Below are 13784 nucleotides of genomic sequence, written 5' to 3' on the forward strand. Positions count from 1 at the left end.
CAGAAAAAGCTCTAGTTACATGGTAGATAGCCATGTTGGTCTGGTGTAGTCGAAACAAAATAAAAAAAATTCCTTCCAGTAGCACCTTAGAGACCAACTAAGTTTGTCATAGGTATGAGCTTTCGTGTGCATGGACACTTCTTCAGATACACTGAAACATAAGTCACCAGACCCTTATATATAGTGAGAGGGTGGGGAGGGGTATTACTCAGAAGGGTGGTGGGAATGGGTGATAGACTGATAGGTGTGGAAACTCGTTGATGACTGTTAACGACTGCAATTGGTCTTACAGGAAAAAGCAAGGGGTGAGATGGCTAAAGATAGCTTTATCACGTATAATGTCTTTATTCAGACCAGGTCCCTCCATGGTGTTAAATATGGTAATGAGTTGCAGTTCAGCAACTTCTATTTCCATTCTATTTCTGAAATTATTTTGTAATAAGACAACTACTTTGAGATCTTGTATAGAATGTCCTGGGAGATGCTTCTAGCTACCATCCCAAACAAATTAAACAATCCATTGTATATAGCCAGACCCTACGTTGCAACCGCATCTGTTCCAACTCTACAGACAGAGATTCTCACCTAAGAGCAAACCTTTTTAGAACTAAAATATCTGCCCAATGAAGTTAAACAACAGATCAACAGAGCCAGACTGATACCTAGAGAGAACCTGCTGCAAGACAGACCCAAAAAAGAAAATAACAGAACACCACTAGTCATCACATACAGCTCCCAAATTAAAACAGTACAACGCATCATCAGAGATCTACAGCCTCTCCTAGACAATGACAATTCTCTTTCTCAAGCTCTGGGAGGAAGACCTTTCATTGCCTACAGACAGCCACCCAATCTTAAATAACTCCTCACCCACAATAATACAACAACCAGACTTAACATGGACACTTGTACCAGAGCCTGCAATAAACCCAGATGCCAACTTTGCTGCCACATACACTCGGACAACACCATTACTGGCCCCAACAACATACAACATACCATCTCAGGACTATTTAATTGCTCATCTTCTAACACTGCGTATGCCATCAAATGCCAACAGTGCCCTTCAGCTCTCTATATTTGACAAACAGGCCAAACCCTACGCCAAAGGATAAATGGACATAAATCTGACATCAGGAATCACAAGGCAGAGAAACCAGTAGGAGAACACTTCAATCTCCCAGGACATTCTATACAAGATCTCAAAGCAGCTGTTTTATTACAGAAAAAATTCAGAAACAGACTGGAAAGAGAAGTTGCTGAACTGCAATTTGTTACCAAACTTAAAACCATGGAGACCTGGTCTGAATAAAGACATTGGATTATTATCTCATTATACATGATAAAGCTATCTTTAGCCATCTCACCCCTTGCTTTTTCCTGTAAGACCAATCACAGTTGTTAACAGTCGTCAACAGGTTTACCACACCTATCAGCCAATCACCCATTCCCACCATCCTTCTGAGTAATACCCCTCCCCACCCTCTCACTATATATAAGGGTCTTTATATATGCAGCTATTTAACAAATTAGGTTATCACTGTTTAGTTGCTGTGTCATGTTTTGTTTTAATTGACATTCACTCTGCAAAGGTGCCTTCTGTTATGTATTGTATAAAGTTTTCCCTCAGGTCCTTGACAGTTGTTTTAGGAGGGAACTTTAGGAGGGAACTTTGAATTATGTTTGATACATTGTTTGAGCCAGTCTCTATAAAAGCAGGCCGGGTCGGCAATGCAGTTCAGTTCAGTTCTGGCTTCCGAATAAAGAGCTTCTTGAAGAATCGCTGTGTCGTCTACCCACTATTTAATACCTTCAATTCTGACTACAGATTTGAGGACTTTCATCCACTCACGTCACTGAAGGCTCAGCTCCCCTGTATATATTTACTGCTGTTGTTGGGCAACTGGTACATTCCATTCTCCTTGTGTTGCATCACAAATGGCAGCAATGAAGTCGGCACAAGCAGAACTGAAACGAGGTTGATTTATAATGAGTTTTATGGTGTGACTGGTGGTTGGGTGGTAACTTTTCACTCAGTGGCCTTGGTGCCTTTGTGCATTCCTTCCTGTGTGCTTTCCAGGTACTGTGTGTAATGATGGTCACAGGAACAAGATCCCACTTCCAACATTTGTATCGACTGCCTTAGGAGCAAGCTCTACTGGGAAATCATCAAGAGGCTGCAGGCTTTGAATTCAGCTGTGGGTGCCTCCAGACTGCCACTATTTTGCAGGAGTGTTTCAAGCAAGTACTGTACTATAAATTTTGGTTTGTGCAATCAAAGGGGATTTAAGTGCTCAGTTGCATGGGCATAGCCGGGGAGGGGGGCAGGGGACAGCTGGCCCCCAATGAATGAATAAGCAAATGTTATATAACTTCCCTGAAAACAAATAAAAACAAATGCTCAATAAAGACCGGGTATAGTATAACCTCTGTGTAAGCTTTGCATACAAAGATCAGGATGAATGCTCCATAAGTAAAGTTGTTTAGGGGAGCTCAGTGTCCTATAGCTAAAATGTGACCAAGCCATAGCTGCCAAGTTTTCCCTTTTCTCGCGAGGAAGCCTATTCAGCATAAGGGAAAATCCCTTTTAAAAAGGGATAACTTGGCAGCTATGGACCAAGCTGCTAGCAAATTACAACTGTGGAATGAATATTAGCAGGATTATACATATAGGTGCCCTTTGCTGGTAATATGTGTTAAAAGTTTCCTGCACTTAAGGCACAGATAGGACACTAACAAATTGTTTGGTTTGGCCCAAGGAGTCTTCCATTTCTGTTCCAGTCACTGGCCATTAGCATCCTAGGCAGGAAAGGTTTGTGAGTTTATGCTGGCAGCAGTACAGAAAGCATTCATTGTCAGTTCCTGAGCAGTGTTTTGATTATAAATTAATCTCTTGAGATATGTTGGTGGCTGCAAATGGTTAATGAGTATTATAATACTACCTCCTTCTTTTCCTTGTCCAAAGGCCAGTTGCGTCCCTGAGCCTATAAAACTCTGAAGGAGCGCTGGAGCAGACCTACCCAACACTTGAGGCTGAGGCAAACGGCAAAGATGTCCAATAACATCTTTTCATTTCTCCGCTTGCTTGTGCTCCTGCTGGGCTTTGCCTTCATCTGCCTAGGAGCCTATTGCTTCTCTACAAGTGCCTCTGCTTGCAAGTGCAATAGTTTGCCTATTGCCTACCTCCTTTTACCCTTGGGTTTCTTTTTTCTCATATCTGGGATTTTCTGGAGCACTTATCATGAAGCTAGCAAGCACAAGGGCTTATTCCACAGCCTTCTGCATGGAAGTCCCAGACTTCAAGAGAGTCATATTAGTACCATAGACAGGTATGTTCCATGTATTGCATTCCAACGATTGGCCTTGGATTCCTTTCCACTTCTCGCTTTACTCCTCTTCAATTTGCTTTGTTAAACTTATCTGGTCCTTGACCTTCTTCTTTCCATGTTCTGTTCAATTATACTGTTGAGCAGTTCACTGTTTCTTATCCTACATGATTGTCTCTTCATCATTTGCACTGGTCCTTGTCCCAACCAACCAATATTTCTTCTTTGGTTTCCCTTTCTATCTAACCCACTTTGCATATCCTTTTCCAATGTCACATTTCAAGTGTTTCCAGACTAGTTTCCATTCTTCTATTTTTTACATGTCATATATATGTTTCATATGTTTTTATATAAAAATTGTGTTTGAGAGGTAAACGTACACCTCCTGCCTTCAGGCATTTCTTCTTTAAAATGTCAATTTTGCCATGTATGTTCTGCTTTTAGTTTTTAGCATCCTCTTATCTTGATTCCTGGTTACTTAATTCTTTTGCATTTACTCAAAACACACTGCAACAAGTAGTTTTCTACTTGCCATTTAAAAATCTTTATTTTATTGTCATTTATTTTTAGGCTGCAAAATTCTTAAGTATGTTCTGCAGCTTTCCTTCTGTCTCTGCTATTACTGCTATATGCACCAAATTCATTTCCTTCCCATTACTTTGAACCCTGAGTCTGCTAGTACAATCTACAAGTCTTTCCTTCCCATATAAGTGTGTATAGATGGCAAGATGAAGTGACTTCATGGGCTATTGTGTCTGGAATATTTGCCCCCACCTATAGTGCTCTATTATGCAAAGTCCTGTGTTGCGAGGCATGCTGGATTTTGATGTAGGAAGACCAAATCCTGTTCTCTGCACAGACCAAAATCACTGGATGGCTGTGGCTGGGTGGTCTAGCTAGCCTACCTCACAGATATTGTTATTAGCATTAAAAAACCACATTGTGCTCCTTGGGAGAAGGGAAGCCTCTGCTTGCTTGGGCTCTCTAGATCAGGAAGATGTTGCAGTGCATGGAGCTGAGCTCTTTGTTTTAGTGGTGTTCAACAAAGGCTAAAGTTGCTCACTTTTATCTGCTCAAGCTGCTTTTGAGATTTCTGGGCAAGTTTATCTGCCATTCATAGAGTGAAGACTGATGCACTTAATTAAGTTGGCCTCCAGCCTGGCAAAGTTTGTTAGTGGGTCATGGATACAAATGTCGCTTCCTGTTCTGTTGTGGAAACGGGACCATAAACAATAGGCAAAGCAGAAGCTCTATAAAAAGGACGTGGCAAATGCCCTGGTCTAGATAACCATGAAGATTGAACACTTTGAAAGAGCTTGCACCCTGCACTGCAAAATAAATCACCCTGCAGAAATAAGCTTGGGCAGAATGTGCATTTTCTGTTCACAAAGAGCTCTGAAGGCCTTCAATGCAAAACTTCCCACCCAATTCCTTCCTCCTCAGCCCCTGCTCCTCTTAACTTAGTTTAGGTCCTTTTGGTGCCTGACTGAGGTGCTTGAAAATGGTGCTAAGGGGTCCTACCTGTCTGGCTTTTCAATAGAACAGAGAATGTGGTGAGCAGATATGGGCCGCAGGTGGTTGCAGACTATTCTTCTTATTAACAGTGAATAGAGACTGTTAGGATTTCAAGACAGAACCTTTGTAAGCAGTGTGTGGTTTTTTCTCTTGGCTGTTTTTTGTGCAGGCCAGACTTCTACCCACCGTCATACGAAGATAGCACTGATCCCGAAAAGCAGACTTTTGCACTGCCCATCTGCCCGCAGGAGCGAGTCAAGGACATGTACAACAGACCTCCACCTCTTTACACAGAGAGCAGCCTGGAATTTCTGGAGGAAGCCAGCCCTCAGGGACAGCAGCCGCCTTCCTATGAAGTCTCCATGCGGCAGGCTGCAGAACATGACTTGACCACTCATGAAGAGCCTTGCTGGGCATCCGTGTCACAGGCCAGCTGCTGAGGGAACAGCCTGCCAGAGGACGTGAGGCGGAGATAAGCCGTGCCTGCTATTTTGGGAGAGCGGCTGGGGTTAGTGCGCAGGATGGAGGTGAAGAGAAGCAAGCACTCTTCTAGCAATGGGCACTCGGAGAAGACAGTCTTGCTGTGACTGACAGAAAGCTCTGGGTGAAGTTGCTGAAGTTTTAAACAATGTTGCTGAGTCCAGTCCAGTATTGCGGGCTAGCAGCAATAACTGGATATGTTTGTTTACATTGTTGTAGCTTTATTCTGCCTGTGTTAGGGTCAGGCCTTGCTGTCATTTCATATCCTGTAAAGATCAACAGTAGCAGGAGGAAGTGCCTGTCAGAGGGAGGGGCCTTCTCAAAAGAATGACTGAAGAAACCCACAGGCAAAGCACCGTTGAATGAGGCATGAATGCATGGAGAGAGAGAGAGAGAGAGAGAGAGAGAGAAATAAGCTCGGCTGCTGCTCTGGGGAAAGGGCATTTGGATCAAGAAGTCAACCAGCAGTTTCCAATTATGCAATTTTCCTACACCTGTTTATCCAGTGCAACTGCCTCTCAGAAATGGGGGAGGCAGCAGAGGGGCTCCCTAAACAGAAATGACAGCACATGGGTTTAAACGGCCAGTTGGAGGATGAAGGCTATGGGCACTTGCACTGCAAGAGAAATTGCATTCATGCACCCTAGGTCCATATGCAATATTTTAAATCACATTTCTTTTTTTGCATCTCCAGTGAAGTTTTGACATCAACTTTGTTATGTATTGGTTTAAATTGTGTACATGAATCTCACTGTTAAGTTCTGTAACTACCTTTCCCGCTCCAGGAGGATTCAAACGGGTGTGGGGACAGTTGCTGCTATTGGTTAACTTGTTAGTACAATTTGGATCCCTACTATGATTGGGTCCCACCAAAATCTAAATGTATCCTTTCCCCAACTCCTGTTCCTGAGAGTATAAAAGAAGCTCGTCCTTTCCCTCCACCCCAGTTCAGTCCTACTGCAATAAAGAAGACTGTTCTTGTCAGGCCGGACTACTACCGTGTTTCTCCAAAAATAAGACACCGTCTTATATTTATTTTTCCTCCAAAAAAACCCCCACGGTGGCTTATTTTCAGGGGATGTCTTATTTTTTTTTATATTAAGTATGGTACAGTTTAACCTACACGGTTAAACTGCCTATCACTGTGGCTTATTTTCGGGGTATGGCTTATTTTCGGGGTATGGCTTATATTCGGAGAAACACGGTAGCATATCTTTGCTAGCATGCTGAATCACTACACAGAGCTGATCACTCAAGAGCTGAACTCTGCACCCACGACTTAGCAAACTTAATAGAAAATAACCATTGCTAACTTTGGAGGATGATCAATAAACCACAGTTAGCTTTTATTTGTTATTTTACCATGATGTACTGTTACTGAGGTAACTGGTTTACATAATGTTTAATATTGCATTGCATTTTTGTTTTTCTTACAATAAATTTTGTACATGAAAACTCTTTAAAGAAAAGTGGCATTTGTTTGATTGTTGCAAACAAGAATTTGCTCTGTCTCATGGACAGCCAAAAACCATGAGACAGTGAGTGAAAAAATAGTTCAAAATATTTATTTCTGCACAGAAGTTTAAATTTCCTATCCAATCAAAGTACGTACTCAGTTCCTGTTACACCATTTCCTTATAAGGCACTTAACCCTGTGGTTGCTCTACAGTGGGAAGCATGCATACTAGATACCATTTTAGACAAAGGAGCTTCCTTGTGGTCTGCTAGAATTTTATTGCAGGATTAGATTTCACCTCCAGTTACTGACCACATTCCTTCTGAGCATGCTCAGTAAGTCGAAACCTTATATGGTGCGATTATTTATAATTCAACTTCATGATGAAAGGAAATTTAGCAGAATAAAGAAATTCCGCAAAGCCCTTTAGCAGAATGTCTTCATAGGCATTCCTGAATCTTCCTGCATCTTTCATCTTATCACTATGCAAGAGTTCCAGCCCAGCCAACCCTCTTCCAAAACTACATGCATCAAGGCAAAATGTCCAGGGAACCAATAGCTTGTCAATATTTCAAAAGATTCCCAAGCAGAATAATACAGGTAGACTTCTTAGTTTGGAGGCTTTTCCTTGAGTTCCAACATCATTACACAAGGTCCCTGGTTCAGGGAGTAAAAATAAATAGGTTTGTAAGACTGTAAATACTTGACAAAACATAGGTCTATGGCTAGCAGCTGATAGACTGTACAATAATAACCTTATAAACCCTTATGTACATGGAAATGCAAACTTAGGGCTCATCCAGGCTTCCTTTTGTGACACTTTCCTAGGCACAAGCCTGGCCTTTAAAGCTCTGTGTTGGAGTGTTGGTATTTTTGGTCCTGCCGCTTTCCTTGGGAAAACCCACATTTTACCGCTGAATTGGAACAAGCAGCAAACAGCGTTTCCACTTGTAAGAGCAAACCCGTGCCTGGAAGGAAGTTGGGTGAGCCTGCAGGGTGTAACACAAAAGGTCCCTGGCTCAGTGGGACAGCAAATGGTTTGGATGCATGAGGCCCATGAGGCCAGCACATCAGCTCTGCATCCGTGTGCTCTTAAGCACAGGGCTATTTTTTAAAGTGCCCCTTTGCCCCTTACTATGGGGCTTTAAGTTAGCAGTGTTTACACAGACTCAGTGTAATAATGCTGGGCTAGAAGGACAACAATCTGCTTCATTAGAAGGCAGTTTGCTATGTTCCTAGATTTGTCTCATAAGTTCCTATAGCAGTGAGCAGTCAGGTTAGCCTTGTGACAGCACTGTAAATTAAGAGTAAATGCAATGCTCCAGAAATCCATGAGCAAATCCCCCAACCTCTTATGCTATATGAACATTTAAATTCATTCTCATACCAGGAAGCAGCTAAAATGTGATACTGGGCAGACCTGTTGTCCATTGCCCAGGCCAGGCGGGTCTAGTAGGAGCTGTGGCTTTAGCAGTGAAGCTGCTCAGACTGGGAGCTTATATAGGAGCTGGAGGCTCCACTCCACCTTTCTTGTCTTTTAGCCAGGCCCTGATCCAAGCAAGTGTCTCCATGTGCTTTCCTCTCCTCCTAAGCAACTAAGCTAGGCACTTGGTGATGGCTCTGAAGTTCCTGCCTGGCTCACTATCCCATCTGCTCCTGTGGCACTTGAGAGAGGGATGTGTGTCTGAGAGCCAGCCAGGTACCCAGGCAACTTAGATGGGATTCAAGGTCTGGGCAGAGATGAATCTTGACAACTTCAACATGTCCAAGGAGTCTTTGGATTATGCGTTTAGAATTGCATGCTCCTCTTTCCCAACTTTCTCACACTGCATGAAAAACCATTTCTCATACAGAGGGGAATTTAAACAGCAGCTTCGAGTGTGGTTTGAATGCCTGTTATTCAGAGGAAATAAAAATAATGATCAAGTGGGTGCCTGTTCCTAAAGCTGGTCCTCCCCCCCCCCGAAAAAAAACATACTGGATGTATTTCATCCTGGCTTGGACTCCCCCTGCTCCACTCTGTTAAGAGTTAGCTGTTAAGTTGTTCTACTTACATGAAAAAGTGAACACCTTCAACACACCTTTTCATTCTTGGAAGTCCAAAGTCAGAGAGCCCATTTAAAATGAATATATATTCATATAAAGGTATTCCTTACATGTTATCTTAAACCTGAAGAAACCCATATAAGCAAGAAACTTGTCTACCACCAAGCTTGCAAAGTTCATCTATATTCAGTGTTATTTCAGGTTTTACTGGTCAGCTTTTTGGTATGAAAGCTTAATATGTGTGAAGCATAGCAACTGGGAATATCCTTCTTCCTGCAGATTAATAGTCGAAAGGACAAATCAGTTTTTAAATCCAAGCGAAAAATGATAGTTCCATTTAGATCATGGGCGGGGGACAGTTGGCCCTCCCTGTTGTTGGACTACAACTGCCATCAGCTTTCACTGCTGACTGTGCTGACTGGAAGATGTAGTTCAGCAATACTTGAAGGCCAAAGCTTCACCACCCCTGATGTAAAACAGACAGAGACACCTCTATACTGTATATGGAGGGCCATTGTTACAGCACAGAAAATAAACAACTTGCTACAGAATGATGAGCTATGGATGTACAAGTGCTATATAGAGAGAAACCATAACACGTTTTTAGATTTACAAAAAAGATGTTTAATAATACTGCAATAAAACTCTATGCTTTTAGAAGTGAGAAAACAATCAGTGCTTCATTTACTTAGGCACAGCTTAAAAAACAACCTGTGCTACATTAGGCCAAGCTGTGTCTTATCAGCAATTTCATGCAAGGCAAAAATATGGCATTTCATTTATTCAATGTCATAGTAAGTTTTGACAAATATCAGAATAAACCAAATCCATTTCTGAAAGCACAAGATCACTCAGATTGCACTAAAAAGGAACATTTGGCCATTGCAATTAATGTTACCAGGCTACTAAAATATCAGATTGCACAAAGTCATCTCAACAAATGACAAGCAAAGAAAAGTATTCAAATGCACAAAGAGTTCTGATCATTTCAGTGTCGTGTGTCCTGGGTGGAGCCTTCTTGTTCTTCCGTAGTCACAAAAACCATTTGGTGTACACAAACATTCTTTCCTCTGTTGCATCTGTTCCATGATATGTAATGCTATGACCCTCTGCTAATGCATGTGGTCCGCTTTCAGACAGCTAAGTGAATTAGAAAAGTGCCGGAACTAAGTTCCAGAGAGTTCTTGCTGAAAAAAGCCCTGCTTAGAACTATGCATCACTTCCTTCATTTCATTTTGTGCTGGCATTTAAGGGAATCACATAAGCATGAAACATGAAGGTGTTGTACCAGGACGTCAACATTTCGCTAATGTATCTTATTTGCCCAGAACTGTTCTTCCCCTAATCTCAGAGGATTAACCCCACCATATTTCCAATATCTGAGGGCATATGACCCCTTTAAAAAGTTAGTTTTTGCAAGTTCAAAACAGTATGTTGGAAAAGTCTCTGAGTGTTCAGCTATTATGCACATCTATAACCAGAGAGTACAGTGGTCCCTCGGTTTACAAACACTTTGGGTTACGGGCTCCACTAACCCGGAAGTAGTACCTCGGGTTAAGAACTTTATCTCAGGATGAGAACAGAAATCGTGTGTCAGCGGCTGTGGGAGGCCCCAGTTTCAGGTTAAGAATGGACCTCCGGAACGAATTAAGTTCATAACCAGAGGTACCACTGTAATGCCAATTTAGTGCCAGAACTCTGTGTGATCAGTGTGTGATTACGGAACCCTCCAGGCAGAGACATTTTGTTCCTAGTCTTTTGAATGTGCAGCATGGCTTTTTAAAGGGATCCCATTACTCTTCCAGCGTAGTAAAGTCAAACTCTGTCAATTACTCAAACGCAAAGAAGTGGAACACAAATTCATCTTGGGAGACAGTATCCGAATATTTTGAATCCAATTTATAATAGCTCATTTATTAAAAAGTGGGGGGAGGGAGCATGCCAGCAGTCTTTCCAAAATGTGTAAAATCTAAGGAAAGACAAAAGTCTCTGCCAAGACAGCTGCAGTGGCTAAATACTCAAGAAGGAGGCCTCCTTCAGAAATGTTTAGTAACCGTAACATAGTTCTATCCTTTGGATGAAGGGAGGTTGGGAAGGGGGCTGGGTGGGAAAGGGGAACTTTCATTCATCAAAGACTTGGCTGCATGTCTATTTTCTTTCTTCACATTTTAAATTCAGAAGTCTCGATTGCACAAAATGTGCATGAGTATAGTAGATGCTGGGTTTCAAATAGTGTATAAATCAGTGCTTGTTATTCATGGAATTTAGTTTGGGTGATTAGGAATGGCTGTTTCCAACATGCTTTGGGACATGATAAATCAGGGAAATAAAGTATCTGTTTAAAGCTGCAATACTATGCATACAGTCATACCTCGGGTTGCGAACGTGATCCGTGTGCATAGCTGCCAAGTTTTCCCTTTTCTTGCGAGGAAGCCTATTCAGCATAAGGGAAAATCCCTTAAAAAAGGGATAACTTGGCAGCTATGTCCGTGTGGGAGGCACGTTCGCAACCCGCAGCACTGCGTCTGTGCACACGCGTGACGAGATTTGGCACTTCTGCACATGACGTCTTTGTGCTTCTGCATGCGCGAGTGCTGAAACCAGAAGTAACCTGTTACAGTACTTCCGGGTTTTGCGCAGACCGCAACACGAAAACATGTAACCCGCAGCATTCGCAACCCGAGGCCTGACTGTACTTACACAGCCCTAAGAATACATGCAGCGGGTTGGGCTACAGATGCCAGTAAGGATTAGAACAGCCCCATGTGCAGCTCCTGACACACTACTTTGTGTGGTGCCTGGCATCTTGGGCACTGAAAGTCGCCTCTCAGCAACTGAGTCTTCCAGTCAGCTGCAGTGACCGACAGCCCTGTTTTAAAACAAAATTAAAAAATTCATTCCAGTAGCACCTTAGAGACCAACTAAGTTTGTCATTGGTATGAGCTTTTGTGTGCATGCTCACTTCTTCTGAGTAAGTTGGAAAACAACTCCTTTTGCTCCTGAGCCTTTTCAAAGCATGAGAGAACATTTCCATACTTACCACAAGAGTTCTTTCTTTTTGAATTAAAGCTGAGGATTCTCAAAAGGCTAGATTGCAGAGTATGCAGCCTGCTCCTGCTTTGCAAATGGAGAGCACGAGATTTTTCTGCCACACTGGCTTTTGGCAATAACTGAGTCTTAATATAAAATGAACTTTTCTCTTTGGCTATTTATGTGTACAATAAGATGCTGAAGCCATAGCACAGAAGCAAATGCTCCCTCCCTCCCACCTCCCTCAAACCCTCTGAATAATATAAGGCAAAAAGGGAGAAAGAATATGATTTGGCAAGTCTCCTTTCTCCCTTCCCCTCTCCATTTTGGCCCGGGGTTAGCGATCTTTCCTTGGTTCAGGTGATGACGGTAGGACCCTTACGACCTGTCCTCTCGTGAATCTGGGATATTTTCAGCGCAATTGCTATGAGAGGACTCAGTACAGCCTAAAGAAAAAGAGGGGGAAAAAGAAAAAATGGCTTAAAGGAAAAGACATAATAATAAATTTACACTTTTAAAAAGCCCTTCTGTGAATATATTTTTTAATCAGTGGTGGCTTGTATGATAACACTGCAATCCAAATCCTCATTGTAATGCAATGGTGTGTGTGAGTTGGGCTTCCACCCACACTGTTGCTCGCCACCGGATTTTTCTGTTCCACTAGGATGCTCTGGATGGACTGAGCTAGCCTGGAATCTGTAGGTGCAGAGCCAGCCTCCCTACCATCCTGTGACAGCATCAGGTCTGATTTGGATTGATTGCTGCTCTAGCTGCAGGCTGGCACAGCAAGTGCTTGCAGATTCCAAGTCAGCCAGCAGGGCTGTGCACACAACATGGGCCTGTCAGTTTGGATTACAGCATAAGAGAGCAGGACGTTCATGGACATACAAAGTATGTTTACATAAAATTACAGTAACACACAGCTCCACAAGGGCAGACATGCATTTGTAATGCCAAATATTACAAATTTCCCCTGCCAGATAAAGAGTCCATTTACTCCATCACACTTGCAAGTTATTTAGGATTTAATCCGCTTAGCTGAACACAGAAAGCATAGGATTGTTGGCGAAAAGCAAATGCATTTCTTTCTTGAGTTTGTAGTTAATGCATGTGTTACTTTAAACCACATGAGGGCACTGTTTGCCTGCCTAGCAATCAGGTCAGTACTTGCTTTGTAAGCTTCTTTATCTAAGTTAACTCTACTTCCAAAAGCAAAGCCATTTTTGTTTGTTGGCCTCTCCCAACTTGTTGAGACAAGATGCCTGTTCTTTTCTCCCTCCCTCCCACTCATCTTGAAATTAGTTCCTCCATGAATAAAGCCTCTGAACTCCAGAAACTGTAAGTAATTATTCTAGTTTAATTCACTTAAGGTGCAAGGTCTGCTGAAAAGAATCACACTGCTAAGGGTGTTTCAGCAATTCCAATCCATGTAATTTAGCAATCTAAAGTGTTTCACATTTCTCTGGATTGTGTAGATACAGATCTGAGCTACCAGGGTTTTTGTAATTCATGTTAAAATCAGGAAAGGATTTTCAGTAGCAAAAAGCCAATGATAGCTTTTTGTATATGGTGTATGGCAACTACAGCTAGCTACATTATTTGCTGGGGCTCTATTTGTGACCCAGAATGCTCTCTATGTTTTGTTCTGCCAGAAACACAGCTCTTGTGTAGGAGAAGGCTTGGGTATAATATCAAAATGCCAGGTTGGCCCCAGATGAACAGCATGCTGGGATGTAACTTGAGGACACAAATGTGGGAGGTGTGAAAAAGGTAGGCAGTCCTTATGCGATGTCAATTATGCTAGCAAGGAATTGCATGGAACCAAGTTGAGGATATCATGCCAGCAACACCTCACTGGCTTGCTTTTCAAAGGTATTGTGCAAATGAGCAGGCTCTCTCCACTACCAACACACACACCACTTTATGTGCCA

The 13784-nt window shown here is 42.4% G+C and overlaps 2 protein-coding genes across 3 annotated transcripts in view; one reads left to right on the top strand and one right to left on the bottom strand.

Annotated features, from left to right (window-relative positions):
- Window positions 1–1822: 1822 nt before the first annotated feature.
- Window positions 1823–8737, top strand: TMEM252 (transmembrane protein 252). Of its 2 annotated transcripts, XM_035100300.2 has the most exons (3): window positions 1823–2245; window positions 2966–3329; window positions 5011–8737. In XM_035100300.2, exons 2-3 carry the CDS (start codon window positions 3052–3054, stop codon window positions 5279–5281), a joined length of 549 nt encoding a protein of 182 aa, XP_034956191.1. In that variant the 5' UTR covers window positions 1823–2245; window positions 2966–3051; the 3' UTR covers window positions 5282–8737. The 2 variants fall into 2 exon arrangements, with proteins under 2 accessions (XP_034956191.1, XP_034956190.1); XM_035100299.2 differs by having other exon boundaries at window positions 1823–3329.
- A 686-nt stretch (window positions 8738–9423) lies between these two features.
- Window positions 9424–13784, bottom strand: part of PGM5 (phosphoglucomutase 5) — an 82129-nt gene continuing 77768 nt past the window's right edge. The window contains exon 11 of the mRNA XM_035099518.2: window positions 9424–12299. Coding sequence (XP_034955409.1) covers window positions 12210–12299 — 90 coding nt within the window. The 3' untranslated portion in view covers window positions 9424–12209. The remainder of the gene's footprint in view (window positions 12300–13784) is intronic.

Source organism: Zootoca vivipara, chromosome 11, assembly GCF_963506605.1.
Source record: "Zootoca vivipara chromosome 11, rZooViv1.1, whole genome shotgun sequence".
Lineage (NCBI taxonomy): Eukaryota > Metazoa > Chordata > Lepidosauria > Squamata > Lacertidae > Zootoca > Zootoca vivipara.

Coding starts and splice junctions, on each gene's coding strand:
- TMEM252 (XM_035100299.2), top strand. CDS start 3,052: ATGTCCAATAACATCTTTTCATTTCTCCGCTTGCTTGTGCTCCTGCTG. Junction 3,330..5,010: donor CATATTAGTACCATAGACAG/GTATGTTCCATG, acceptor TTTTTTGTGCAG/GCCAGACTTCTACCCACCGT.